The sequence below is a fragment of the Phymastichus coffea genome, unplaced genomic scaffold (assembly GCF_024137745.1).
Source record: "Phymastichus coffea isolate CEN01 unplaced genomic scaffold, Cenicafe_Pcof_1.1 PCOF00074, whole genome shotgun sequence".
Classification (NCBI taxonomy): domain Eukaryota; kingdom Metazoa; phylum Arthropoda; class Insecta; order Hymenoptera; family Eulophidae; genus Phymastichus; species Phymastichus coffea.
In genome coordinates, this window is record NW_026706885.1 from 977160 (window position 1) to 992259 (window position 15100).

Here is a 15100-nt window from a genome sequence, read left to right on the forward strand (position 1 = left end):
ACCAAATTAAAGGCGAACACAAGCAATAAAGAATAATAACGATCCAAAGGCAAAAGAATGCCGAAAAACGAGGCCGTAAGTCAGGGCATTTGAACTTAATATAAGTATATGAATCCGTAATTTATGAAGCAGCCTCTTCGTCGCATACTGCATAATAATAATAATAGCTATGACCCCGCCAATTAAGCGAAAAGTTTGGTCCCGACCGACGTCATCCCGTCGTGCTATCATTATGTGCTCATTAGTCTGCCCACACCCTTTCAGCATCTTTGCTCTCTCACACTCCGCACTGTCGCTAACAATTCCAGCTACCCCTGGCTGGTGCGGAATTTGCATGGGGCATTAATCCGATTTCGTTTAAGAGCTCGTCAATCATACATCCCCTCGCGCGCGTAGATGCAAAGAAACTGAGAGCCACCAGTCACTGAACTGAAGCTTTTCGTTAATACCCGCTGAGAGAGATACTTATATACTGTACCTTAGCGTCTTCGCCGAAACTAACTCTATTATCACATTATTTCGTCGATCGATGCGCGTCAGCGAATTTGATAAATTGTCTTTGAATTTGTTACTGCTACTCTTTTAACGTTGCTGCTTAATGGTCAGTTGTACTGCTTGAAAAAAAAGATAAATAAAAAAACCTGACTTTCATTACGTAAATGTCCGAACGCTTCGACTTTCATTTGACATATCCAATATAATTTATTACAATATCTTCTAATGCAATGATTCTCGGAACGGCAGACATAGGAAATTAAATGGAATTCGAAAATTCGACGAATTCGTGTATTACTGATTAATAAAGCCAAGTGAAAATATCGGAAGGGAAAAAATCTTCCGACTCGCATTCATGGAAAAGCCCGGAAACTTTGTCGTCACGTGTAAGCAGAAACGCCAAATTCGTAAACGCAGAAGGAAATCATTTTTGCGTTGCGATTTGTTCGAGCGGCTTCTCTTCGAGGAAAAACGTAGAATGCTACTGTGTGTACATTGTGCAATTTCGCGGACGCGCCGACGTCAAATTGCAAGCTGCAGTTCGCGAATACATACATATATACGTGCATATGCATAGGGGCGAAGGTAAGCGGTGAGAATTTCGATAGTCGATGCGATGCTGATGAGCCGCGAAAAACTTTCCGCTCGACGCGGAGCCTCGATATTGCCGATATTTCCCGGCGTGACGCCGGACTTTAGCGCTCAATTTGCCTGTATCAACTTTGAGCGTCAAAGTTGCGGGGCTTTTCAGACTATGCTATGCGACGTTTATTTTTTCCTTTCTTTTTTCATATACAGCTGAATATCGAGACGCCAATCGGACGTTTGGACGAATAACTTCCAGCCATATTTCTGTCTTACTAATAAAAATCACGTCCTCGCATTCGCGTCGGATCTTTTATCGCGCCGCGATGTCGCGCAGCATTGCAATTTTTCTTTTCATTCGATATTATTTCGTGGAAAATCTAAGTTGTGAAAAGGAAACGAGCGCGATCCCTTCGCGCGAGCGTCCGAAGCACGAACCTTTGCCTCCGAGCTTGATATTATTGGCAAGTTATCAAAGGAGGAGCTAGCTTTTTTTCATTGAAAAAGGAGCGAAGAGAGAAAATATTGAAAAATAGCAAGAGGCCACGTTGGTGGATAGAGCCTAATCTATATCGCAAGCGTGTGGGCCAATATCTTGCAAGCCACTCTCTCTCTCTGTCTCGCTGCGGGGGAGCGATGGCGGCGGGCGCTTTATATACGCATAATCCGGCCCCGCGCTCGTCAATCCAATATATATATATATAAGGCCATATACCTTTGATCTGCTCGTTAGCTTGGTCTCTGTTTACCGGGGGATACATGAATATACACTGGTCGGCCCTTTATCGCTAGGATTTATGAATTCAGATTTGTTACCGAGAGCCCTTATAATCAGCTATTCTGTAGATGGATTCTCGTATATCTGTCAGCGATTTGAGGAGGGGGGGGGGGGTGATTATTGTTATTGTGGTATATAAGAGTGGCTTTCTTTTGCAAATAATCAACTACTTCATATTGAAATGTTCATTAGTGGCAATATTTTCTCTAAAGTACAAAAGATAAGAAACAATTATAGGAGAGATATACATATACAGGTATTCTGTCTGCGCGCAAAGCCAAAGCACAGCGTGTAGGAAGCTCGGCAAAGCAACTTTGGCTCATTTTTATGGATTCCAAATCCGATTGGCCCCCGTCGAAGTCGTTGGAAGCTGCTACCCAGCAGATAAACTGCTTGAATGTGATCGGCTACTTTCATCCTAACAATATCTCCGCGCTACTTTCGGCTAGATTGAGCTTGCAGTGCTACAACTGCTCTACATCTTTATTTTTCATTTATTTTATCTTCCACAGGCAGATGTTTCACTTGTTAAATTCACATTTGTGGCTTAATCCGGATGTGCAAACGAGTTGAAATATTGTTTGACAGTGACATTGTTTTGGTCGATCAGCCTTTCATGCGAATCCAAATTAAGATGCTTTGACGAATTATAAGTTTTTTAATTCAAAATTACGCTCAGCAATTGAAATATTAAAAAATTAATGTTAACATGTTTCTGCATTGCTCAGAAAAATCAGTATAATTGAATCAGCAAAACTTTTTCAGAAAACATTTCTTAATCAAAATACTTATTTCATCATTCACAATTATGATTTCATTAATTACAACTCCTTAATCTAGTCAATCTAGTCGATGCAGCCCTCTACCAACAAAGAAAGAAAAAAGTATATCAGAGAAAGAGAAAGAGAGTGAGAGAGAGAGAGAGAGAGAGAGAGAGAGAGAGAGAGAGAGAGAGATGAACGGCGGCAAATCTGGGGACAGCAGCAGTGAAAAGACGATCCCCCGGCAAACGCGCGGGAGATAAGATCGAGAGACAATATATGCCGGTGGCCGGGTGAAAATAATAATCAGCCGGTGGCTTATCGCCCAGTGCCGATCACCCCTCGGCGCGAAATTGAGACATCGAGCCTCGTTACCGCGCTCAACTCTCACCGGGACGAGAAGGCCCTTTGGCCTCTGCTACTACTCGTCTTTTATATATGTGCCGTAAGGGACTATGGGGATATGCTCGATTGGCTCGTTTGTTGTGCTGCTTTGATTTCTTGCGCGCGCGGCTATGGGAAGAAAAAAATATTATTTGCCTCCTATGCTTGAACGTCGAATACCGCTTTTTTTTTTTCTACGTTCAGTCGGAAAATGCTGCATTGTGATGTTTTTTTGCTTATTTTTTTACATGTATCAATTTAAACTCACAAAGATAGTACGTTAGCATGAGTAAAGTACGTCGTGTAATATTTTAAAACGAGCCAGACAATTACTTTTTATTGCAAAGTTAAATTTTACGTGAAAGAGCCGTAAGAACTGGGTCGCTAAAAGCTTTGTGCATATTACATGCTCTCCTCGCATCGAATTGTAGCTTTAAGGATTTCGAAACTTCAAAAATTATTCATAGTAATAAACTTTTACTCTGCCAAAAAGTAACAAAAAGTAACAATAATCCGATTTTCCCTGGAAAAAATAATGTCAATAGCAACGTCAGCCAGGCGTAACGCGAAAAAAAAAGACGAAGAAGAGAAATATGCGCCAGGAAGGGACGGTCGAGTGGTTAGATTTTCCGCCGAGCGCAATAAAATTAACGTTTGCGCGAGAAAAAAGCTCTTAAAGGGCCCGAGAGCTACCGGGCGAGATTGACGCTAGCTGAAATTGATTTCTCGCTGCAAAACACGCCGATAAATCGAGACGAACAGGCAATAATGAGCCTCTCCCCAAGCTTTTATGTATACTGGCGTTGATCCCTTAAAACTCGTTCCTCCACGAGCGACTACGACATCCTATGGGCAAATTGAGATGTATACGCTTTATGCCGACTTTAACCCAAGGGATTTGTGACGAATCAATTACGATAAAGCGTTAAATAAGGTTCCTTTAATGCAAAAACCAACCACGGATTTTTTCCTCTGCCGCGTAAGCTTCACGTTGTAATGAGATAAATTAATAACGTCCTGAACATTAACTTAATCAGAGAGCACTAAAACGGTGCCGAATTCATAGATCGACTGTCACTGGCATTCGTTAGAGAGCGCTCCGAACGTCAAGGTCTTCCTGGAATAATAAGCCGATGACACGGCGAATAGCTTCGTTGACTCATAGGTTAGAGCACCGGTGATATAGCCATTTCACAGCAGACTGATCGTGACTTTGAAATCTTAGCCGAATTAAAGGAAGAAAAGAAAAAGGAAAGAGAAAAGGGGAGGGAAAAAACGAAAGTAGGGAGGAAATTGAGACGGAGACAAAGCGAGCGCATAAGCGAAGAAACGCACTTTAAGTAGGTGATAAATTAAACGAGGCGGCCCTCTTTCTCTCTTTCGCCCCGTCGTCGCGACGAATTTTCCTGTTATACGCCCCCCCCCCCGACTCCGATTTAATGAAACTCCTTTCTGCCTCGAAACTTTATATCCCGCGAGATGAGCTCCCGTTAAATACTTTTCGAGTGTCTAATTAAGCGGCCTCCTTTTTCAGCCTTACTCCACTTGCACGGTATATTCGACGCGTACTCTCATTTTCCACTCCGCGTTCTTTTTTCCTGGGTCTAATTGTTTTCTTGCTTCAATTTTCAGACGCAGCTCTCATCTGCCGCTTCCTCGACAAGTCAGCTTGACGAAAGTTACGAGACTTGAAGTATTTCAAGAATTTACACTTTGCATGAGATTAATAAGAAAAAAAGACTGACGAATGTTCCATCTCTTTGTATTGAAATTGCGCGAATACGCGTTCTCGCGTCGATAATACATATCGATTAAAATACACTAGGCAGGTGAAGCATTCGATTTTTATGCTCATCAAAATACTTGAATTTTCGAAAATTCAAGGTGATCTTGGGTAAAGTGAAAAAACTATCAATGATCTAGCGACTTTCACACATGCGAGCCCACAAGCAATCACTCCATCAGTAACTTGCTACTCACAAAAAGCCACAGCTTTTGTCCCGATATAACTGCTCTCAAAACAATCGATCGCGGGGTAATTCACGAAGAGACAGAAGAGAAATCTGCGGCGCGTATGAATCAATGTGTGCCGTGAAAATGAACGCGAACCGGACGAACTTTCACCTTCGACGTTAGGTTGAAAAAAAGACAGAAAGAGAGAGAGAGAAAGCGAATAAAGAGATCGCGAAAGGGGAACTCCGGGAGCGGCGAATCAGCTCCATAGCCAGTCGACGCAGACAAAACTTTGCCGGCCGGCGTCGGTGGGCGGAACTTGGGGCGCAAGCTCCCGTCCAATCAGCGCCCCGCAAAAATTGTCTAACTTTCGAGCGGCAACTTTGGCCCAATTTGGGCCGCCGACGCAGCACTGCCATTTAGTTTTTCAACGAGCTATTCCCTCATCCATCCCTTATGCTTGCTATCCGCCTCTCGCCGCTTTCAATTTTCAACGTTCCTCGTGCGCCCTGCTTAATCAAGACCTTCCGCGTCTGTGCGCGCGCGCGTGTGTCTAGAGCCCGCTAGTGCTTGTGTCAAAGTTTCGGCTGTTGGATACATCTGTCAAAAGCTAAAATGATATCTCGGTAGCGAGTCACTTTTAATTACTTCACTTATCGAGCACGCCAACGTTAACCAAGTGCAACGTTTCTTTTTAAAAACGTTTACAAACACTGTCTCTGTGCACAACACCATTGTCTAATTTTAGAGCTCCGTTCGGCATTGAAATATACCTCGCGACTGAGGTACGATATCGTTGAATTTTGAAAAATCACATTTAACGTATTATTCTGTAAATGCGTGGGGAGCACAGAGCTTCCAACTATAATTTTTATTTTTTCAAACATTTTTACTTATAGGGTCCGACAATAAATTTCATTGCGAGGACGCGCGATTAATGACGTCGCGATCGATTCAACAGTTACAATTCTTTTTAATGGGCAATAAATTTGAAATCGAAAAAAAGAGGAAAAATATGACTTATCTAATAACAGCGATATCGATTAAGCCTTTACTATTTGAGACAATATTTACTAGGTCTTTTCACGAAACTACATTGTAGCTGGAATAACATTCATAAATTGCAGCTTTGAAAGATAGTATTTTGAATGTTTCCTATAAATTCAGAAAATATTTTCTCAGCAACAGCAGCTTATAACGATTTTTCTTTCTATTATCCATATTGTGATGAACTTTGTTGGAAATATAGTGCGCTCAGATCGTGTGTGCCGGTATTCGAATTCCTGAAATGCCGAGCAGCCTGGGCGTCTTCTCGTTCTCCAACTCAATGGCATTCCAAGTCTACATAAGCTTTTTTACTCTATCACGATCCGACAGAATAACTTTTCTTTCGTTTGTTGCTGCTTTATACTTGGGCTGTAATGCAATGAAATTGTAGATTTTTGTCTTTACGCGAGTTTAATATCACTTTTCTCATACATTTTTTAAAATATTTTGAAGACGAGCTAATAAAATCTTCAAATACTCTGTAGGCAAACATTTGTGATGACGTTTTAATTGTACAAGGAACTTCAAAGCAGCCACCTTCAACAAGCTTTTCTCAAAGAATGTAATTTGACATGACGACTTGTTAATTATTTCCATACTTAAGCTCGAGAAAATTCTCAATCACGAAGAGAAAGCTGACGATAATTTGAAGAAATGTGTGAGTCTGACAGAAAAATGCGCAATTGCTCACAAGTAGCACGTGACAAGTTGCAAACGGAGCAAGTCGCTGCGATTGATAAGCAAAAGTACGGAGACATGGAGTAACACAACGAGACAGGCATATAGCGTAGGCAATTGGGCCGCGCGTCCCTCCGGGCTAATCCCGGCATACCCACCACTACCATGAAACTGCAAAGATATAGCTGGCGCGTCCCGGGCGGCGCACTAGCAGCATCGACCGCTCTCTCTCTCTCTCTCTCTCTCTCTCTCTCTCTCTCTCTCTCTCTCTCTTTCTCTTTACCTCCTCTTGCCTGTTCCCTCCTCCTCATGCTAGTCTTCGCGCACGCGCTGACTCGTCATCGCGCGACGAAAGGGTTGTACGCGCGCGCATACACTGGCACTTTTATTTTTGCGTACGCAGCTGAGGATTAATGGAGGGATCCGAAAATTTCCTTTTTTTCATTCCCTGTCTACAAGCGTGAGTATTGATTGTTACTCAACTACGCTACGGAATTAGCGTGAATGAAATTTGATACAATTGACGTCAATTTCATTTGACGGCAATTTATTTGTCATCTCGACTTCGGTCCTTTTCGGCGAATTCAGTGATTTATTTAGTTACTCAGTGACTCAGCCTTATGCGAGTTGCAATGTTTATAACGAGGACGAAAAGATCCCAGCCGATTCACAAAAGCTCTCAAGTAACTTTCGCGCTTTTAAACGGACAATCTGGATCGTGGATTATCGACACATTCATAAGGATAGCATACAGACTCCATTGTACTATCTCTTCGTTAAATAACAATCGACAATAGTCGTCAAAACGTCCGGCACGTTCGATGAGCTTCGCGCAGCTCACGGCTGCCTAGCCGTGAGTACGTCGTTCACTGTACAGCCATTTCCGAATAGCGCCACCATCGCGCGCGAGCACAGCGAGCCTGCACGTGCCATTTGTCGTATACAGCCCGGCCGCCCAACAGGCAAATGGACTTTCTCGTCTGCCTTCACGCGCTTTTGCTATACATACAGATGATAGAGATTTTACAAGCTATATTTTTGTGCTTTCATTTCCTGAAAGCTCGCTGACCGTTCTTCTATTTTTAAATCGCGCGCGCCATTTTCCGCAGTTGAACCGTTCGTTTTTTAGCTTCGAGGCAATCGATCTTTTAAACGATTTAAATCATGTAATACTAGCATGTATTTTTTTATTTATTTTTTTTTCGGATGGACGATTCTACCGAATGCACTCAAGAAATTATTTGCGCAAAAGGTATCTTTAGTTTGACGAGGATGTGTGTCTGACTATTCGCGTACTCCAGCTACGCGTTGGTCGAACAAAATACCGTAATCGTTCTTTTCGATTTGATTATATTTTACAAATCACAACCTTGTACTATTTCCAGAATGACTTTATTGTATTTGACGCAGGAACATTCTAAATGCTTTGGCTCATCGGCACAAATACACTGAATTGTCACTTGACAGTACGTTTTACAAACAAGCAATTTGGAACGCTATGCATATTAATTACAAACAAATGTAAGGAAAAGATAAGAATAAAAGGGCATCGCACAAATAAACAAAAAATCGCTCCCACAATAAGGCAAACAACAATAGGTTGGGAGGATAAGGATGCACAGTTGGCAGTGGCAGCACTGCATCAAACTAGAGCATGGCACAAGCATCAGGCCACGCGGGAAATGAAGGCGAAGCGCTGAGAGAGAAAGAGAGAGAGAGAAAGAGTAGCTTTGAATTTGCATCTGAATCCGGGACTGTACAAAGTATAAGGCCAAGCCTAGTGGCGGAGTTAATTAAACGTCTTGGATTTTCGGGATGCAAGCACAATCTGTCTACTACTGCTACTCCTGCGGCTGGCGTCGAGTGGACTCGTCGTCTGAAAGAAAGAGAGAGAGAGAGAGAGAGAGAGAGAACAAGACCGAATCAATTATTAACCTTCTGACAAGCGCTTTCAATGGAATTGAACGCTACCACGAGTTTCTCTCTCTCTCTTTCTAAACCGTTAAATCGACTGACGAGATAATGAAAAGACACTTTTACATGTGTGTGCTGTAAGCGTTGTTTATTTGTGATTTCGTGTTAGCCAAACGTTTATGTATTATGGCATTTAAATACGTTTATATTCCAAATAAAAGTGGGAAAATAGTTTTATAATTTTAGCAATTATATGAGGTTGCCACTAAAATTTTCAACAGGTTAAACGTCAATCAAACAAACTAACAGAAAAAGAAATCCACAGTAATACTCACGTTTAAAAAATATCGCGTGTTCGACTTGCGACTGCGTACCGTGGTACTGTCGTACTAGTTTTAGGTCAGCCGGCAGCAATAGTTCGATTTTTTCCTCCGACTCTGATGCAACATACATATACACGTATGTGCAAACTGAATGCACGGGTCAACATACGACATTTATATTGCCCCGAGAAAAAAAACAGGAGGGGAGAGTGAAAGAAAAAAAAGCTGACCCGATGCGTCTAATAGTCCACGTGCCGAATAATGGAGGAAGCGAGTCATCGGGCTATCGCGATCCGACCGATCAACCGATAGACGCGCCGTATTGTGTATGAATGCGTGCGAACCGTTTTCATCGGTTTTCTACCAAGTCACGTAATCTTGGGGGAAGGCCATGTGTCATTGTGACACTTTATAAGGATGCATTATAAGCTTTTTTGGCTTTGTGAGGGAAACAGGGAGTGTCTTAAGTGAACTGTTATCCCGATATACTCTCACGTTAAGTCTTACGATTGTCGGGTTGCAGTGTCGTATTTAAACCTATGATTTTTGGAAAAATATTAACTACGTTTTTATTTTGTCATCAATACGTATATGGTTCAACAGACTCGATGAAAAACGCTTTGTTTGTTTAGTGTGTAAAAACGTCGATCGTTTGTAGAAATTGTCACTTGAAGCTTGGTTTCATACATCAAATCAAGTATAAGATCTGGTTATCGTAAGAAAAAGAATAAACCGTAATTATAGACAAATGGCAGTTCGACGGTATTTCTTCTACGCAAATGCAAATGATCATAATTGGCAGCTACAGTATCAATAAAACTGTCATCTAAAGAAAGTTATCGAGAGGCAATGGAATTTCAAATTTAAGTAAAGTAAATGGCGCATTATAAGTCGATATCTTATTGCGCGCTCATAACAATCCACTCTGATGCAATTCAAGTTTTCATTTCAGCGCAATATACACCGTCATATATCTCGGGAATAGACGCTGGAAAAGAAGAAATTAAAAAGTACCCATCGTCGATGGAATTTCGCCGGAGCAAACTTGCCGCCAGTAGATATTTCGAGCGTAAAGAAGAGGAAAAGGATGAAGCCACGAGGCGAGACAAGTATATATCGAGCAATTCGCGAGTAAACTGATCAGAGGAGAGGAGCGCTCTATTTGCAATTGAAAGATTCGCCGGGCGCGCGGCTCGATGTATAAGTATATACATATATATATACACACACAGCGGCGGATAAAAATCAGGCTTGCTATCGGCAGAGGGAAAGGAAAAAATTACTAAATCCTATCGGGGTTTGATATCGCGCGAGTGCGCTCGAGCCGCCGCCTCGAGGGGAAACCGAGACGGTCAAACAATGAGCGCTCGAACGGTCGTCAATGGGAGAAAGAGAGGATGCCGGGTTTATATAGCTCGCTGCTGCGCACTGCGAAAAATGGCTCAACAGAGACGGATCATCCGATGGACGGGTTCATTTCTAGGATTGCGCGCTTGGCGTATAACGTTTCCTTGCTCGCTCGCTATTATTTGGCATTACCTAAATTTCGCTAATCATTCGGTAATTGAAGATTATTGCTCTTCGGATTGGCTGCTGAATGCACGCTCTGCTCTCTACGCGCTTGATCGATAATGACGATGAAATTATTAGGCTAGAGAGAGCGCGCATCCTCGAAAAGCGCTTCGCAAAAGCGCATCGCTCGTCGCACTAATAGTTGACGAACTTGTTTCAGTTGCTTATATTTCGTCCACTATTTCTCCAAACGAACGGGTGGTGCGTAAAAAGCAACCTCGCCAATATTCGGCGAAAAGGTTCGGCCACAAGGAAAATTAAACGCCTCATAATCGAGAGTACTAATATAAGCTGAGAGACAGCGAGGAAATCTCCGCTGGCTTATCCCCGACAATACGTAAGCCGCGAGTGCGCGCGCTCGCGTTTGACTGACGGGGGTAGGCACGACAGTATATAAGCATTCTCACTCGATAGAAGAGTGAAGCAAAGCTTTCAAATCACGATCCCTCGAGCGGCGCACGTTCTTTCTTTAACGCTGGCTCCTTTTCTTTTCGAGCTAAGCGCCGCGCGCATAATGTGATAAGCCGACCAACGCCACCAATCCCCAAACTCCCTATGCGCCGCTGGAACCATAGGCTAAGCCGCGCGCAACTCTGCCAATGATGTATGTTTCGAGCGCTTTGTCATGCTCAAACGACCTCGTTGTACGGCACTCGCGGGGTAATCATCTGGCACTGCTTACTACTTTTCTTTCATGTATACTTCTGTGTTCGACTCTGTAAGACTGCAAAAATAAAAATTCTATCTATACGGGAATAATATTTTACTTCACAAATTTTTTCGAACGATAACTATGCAAGTGTTAGTAAAATACAGTATTTCAGAATTATTTTTTCATTCAGAATAGTTTATTTCTTAACTGAATACATTCTCATTCGAAAAATTTAATTTCAATTTAAAAAATAACTATTTCATTTAAGAAATAATTTATTTAAGTTAATGTTAATAATATAACCAATTTAAAGTTATTATTTTTTAGTACAAGTAATTATGGAATACATTTACAAATTTTTCAACAATTTGTAATGTAATACCTCTGATTTGTGAGCCCTTCATCGATCGGCATACTTGCAATAAAAAATCACATGACACGATAGAACCTCTCAGCAAAACTTATTCATCAGTCGAGAAATAAAAGAAATATTCGGATTCAATTGCCACAGTACAACACAGTCTATACGACAGAGGACGTTGGTTGTCCACTGCGAAAAAAAGACGTATCGCTTCGTAACGTTCGTGTGCGGCATCGTTCGACAAAAGCTCGTTGGAAAAAGAGCGGACGACGATGCCATCAAGTGCCGATCGACGGGGCGGCGGCGAGTAAGCGAGTGAGCGAACGAGCGAGAGAGAGATGAAGTCGATCATCGAGGGGGGAATAAAAGGCGACGGACAGCGCGTTTTGCGGTGACAGAGCGTGTCTGATGGAGGGTTGTCGCCCCCCCCCCCCCCACTACCCCCATCCGCCGTTCTCAACGATGTATATATATATTAAAGCTCTTCTAATATGAGACCTAAAAGAGTAGTGGCAGTAGTAGTAGTAGAGCTCTTCTCGACGTTTATGATCCACCCTCCGCGAGGCTAGATTTTTGCGCGCGACGCGCTTCGACGCTCGCTCTCTCTCTGTCTCTCTCACTTGGCGAGTGCCCTGTCGAGTGGAACTATACAGATTTTTTGTACACTCGTTCGAATATTACGATGTTTGATAAAAATACGAACGTTCGTTGATACAACAATTCGTTTTTATCGGAAAATATTGGTGAAATTTTGTTTATTAACTTGGAAGGTACCGTCACTCGTTACGCCCATCAAGGTGGCGACAGTTGTAATGGCAAAGTTAAAGGTAACAAATTGATGATTAACTAACACAAAAGCGACAATAACAGAGATGTAGGCTGTGTATTTTTCCCCACACTAGAGCGGAAGTGCAGAGGGTTAAAGTTGATTAGAGAGCCGTAGATGGGAGAGGCGCTCGTAAAAGGCATAAAAATTAGAATAAAGCCGAGCGGTGCACGAAAATGAAATGACATTAGCACAAAAGAGGCAACGGGGCGCAGTTACGAAGTGGAAATTGGCGCTTTATCCTCGGCGGCGGCTTTCGCTTTCTTGCGCGCGCTTCGGCTTCCGTATCCATCTGACACGCGCCATTGACCACGAATGCGCGTCCGATAGGGGTGCGCGGACTGCCTTCTCCTAAAAAATCAAGTTATCTGCGGACGCCTCCCTGCACACCCCTCACCCTACGGACTATGCGTCTGAGAAATAGCAGCACGCACTTTTCTCACCAAAGCTTTCTTTATTTGATTGCTTTCTCGCACATTTAGGATACTCACGGTGAATCTTCGACACCACACGCTTAGTGATTTGATGTCGCGGATTTTCACGTTGGATGGTAGTCTCAGAATGATGTCGGCGTTGTGGATTCGGCCCAGTGGCTTCGGATCTCTGCAACAAAATGCAACATGCCGATCGTTGAGATATCTACGAGAAATTTGAGTGCTGCGCGGTGAAAGACACGCAAGCTTCCGTTCGCAAGCGCGTTGGAATGATAAGCCCAAGGATTTATCATTTCGGACGAAAAGTGCTGCCATAAACTGTAGCACGCGGGTAGAATGAAATCGCCATAGTTGTCAGAATGCTCTGGTTGAAATTGATGTAGGTGTCAAATTAATCGGTTTTATTGGCGCCTTATGCGGAGCAGGCCGAGAGAACCCCTTGGGCGCCGGAGAAAGATAGAGGAGGCAAAACCGTGGCAAGCGAGTCGCGAAATCGAAGTCAAAAGGGCAGTTTCCTTGCGCAACGACTGCGCTTTTAGGAGCGAGAGCCCCTTGGAAATTTATGCACCGCGCGCGCACGTACGTTCGCTGCGCGAGCGCGCGAAGTGGAACGAGGAGGAAAGAAGTGGATATGAGGGATAAGCTGATGGGAAAGGCTGCCGTGCGCAGTTATAAATAACGCGCGCCAGCGCGTGACGTTTGCAGGCAACAGCAGCATCTCTCAAAGGCAACGCGCGCGTACACAGTTAATAAAGCCAGAATTATGAACTAGTCAGCGATTTTGGCTTTCCGAGCGAGGGGTAGCAGAAGGATTAGAGCCTTTGTCCGGTTGAAGCTTTTGCGTGTTGTAGTAACCGAGGATAAAAGGACTCTTCGGTTGCATCCTCTTTCTCTCTAATATCGATTTAATTAATCAATTCTCGTCGGTATTCTCCCTCTGCCCGCGCGTTACATGCCATTGTCACTTTTACAAGAAGCACGTCGCACAGCCATCATTTTATTCGGCCTTTTGTCCTGTATTATATCGTGGCCTTTATTGAAGGCCATACTGCATTGGATTCCGCACGAGGTTGATCTTCAAGCTCTTACTCCACAATATATTATTGAGATACCATTCTCCGATTCTTATCCCCGTTAAAGAATATTGTATCTTCGCTGTTAAACTATACGTCTAACTTCTGTTTCTTCCTGAGCGTTATATTATGAGATTTTATAGCAAATGAAAATCCGAAGATTATGTACGAAATTCATATTTTGTAAATGCTAGAGTGCTTCTAAGAAATATAAAAGCAAGTGTAATAATCATACCTGGTCTCCTTTTCAGGATAAGGAACGAGCATGCCACTGGGAGCCGGAGTAACCGAGTCGGTGACCCAGAAGTAGGCCGTTGGTGCCGTGCCATCGTAAGTGAAATTTTTTATGAAGAAGGTCGACTCGTCGATCACGTACACCTGACCCCTCACCCCGTGATTGTAGGAATTGAAACTCCCGACGAACGAGCCGTAAGTGTTGGGTCCTTTTCTTGCTGCGACGGCTGCAATACAAACATTGTTTTCATTAGCGATGTCGCATTATCCGATGCGGTTTCCAATCGCCGATGCAATCATTTCAAGCAAGTATCCGCCTGCATCACTTTCCAGATTAAAAATTTAATTTTACGAGGAAGCCGATGCTCCGCGCGGATCGTCGCTTGTGGCAAACGAAAAATTGAGGCATCAGTGCGGGTGCATTAATCGAAAATGACAGGGCACTGTATAGCACACAGGTTTTTTAATCATCGTCAAATATCGCGAATTAATGTATGCAGAGTACGCAGAGCGTTCATGGAAGGGGGAGCTTGATCGATAGTCCGATGAGCAAGAAAGAGAGAGCGAGAGCGGAGAATATTTGCAGGTCGCGCGCGCAACGAAGAGCAACTGCGTGCGCAAACGACGGACAGTTGATAGAAAAGATAGATCGGGCTCTAATCCTCGCGTGCTACTTTCCAGCCTTCTATTTCTGGCTCTCCTGCGCAACATATTGTTTATTTTGACATTCTGTATTTGCTCGGCAAACCGTCTCCGCCGGAATTGGAAATATACTCGCTGCGGAGTTTAATTTGCTTTTTCTCGACGACTTTCCTTTTCAATTCGCTCCAGACTCTTCTCTCTCTCTCTCTCTCTCTCTCTCTCTCTCTCTCTCTCTCTCTCTCTCTCTCTCTCTCTTCTCAGCCAATACCTTAACATTCGCGTCTGCCACTTTATTCGACTCTCGACCTTTATAGCTCTGTCGAGCAAATGAAATGAAATTCATGCAAATCAAAGCTCCTCCCTTTTCTCCCCTTTCCCTTTTGCTCTT

General features: G+C 43.2%; 1 protein-coding gene across 5 annotated transcripts in view; it reads right to left on the bottom strand.

Annotated features, from left to right (window-relative positions):
- LOC131668139 (protein Skeletor, isoforms B/C) overlaps window positions 1-15100 on the bottom strand; it is a 59029-nt gene that overhangs the window by 8277 nt on the left and 35652 nt on the right. For all 5 annotated transcript variants that reach the window (XM_058942039.1, XM_058942040.1, XM_058942041.1 and 2 more), the window contains 2 exons: window positions 14072-14297; window positions 12821-12932 (listed from right to left, as the gene is read on the bottom strand). In XM_058942039.1, coding sequence (XP_058798022.1) covers window positions 12821-12932; window positions 14072-14297 — 338 coding nt within the window. The remainder of the gene's footprint in view (window positions 1-12820; window positions 12933-14071; window positions 14298-15100) is intronic.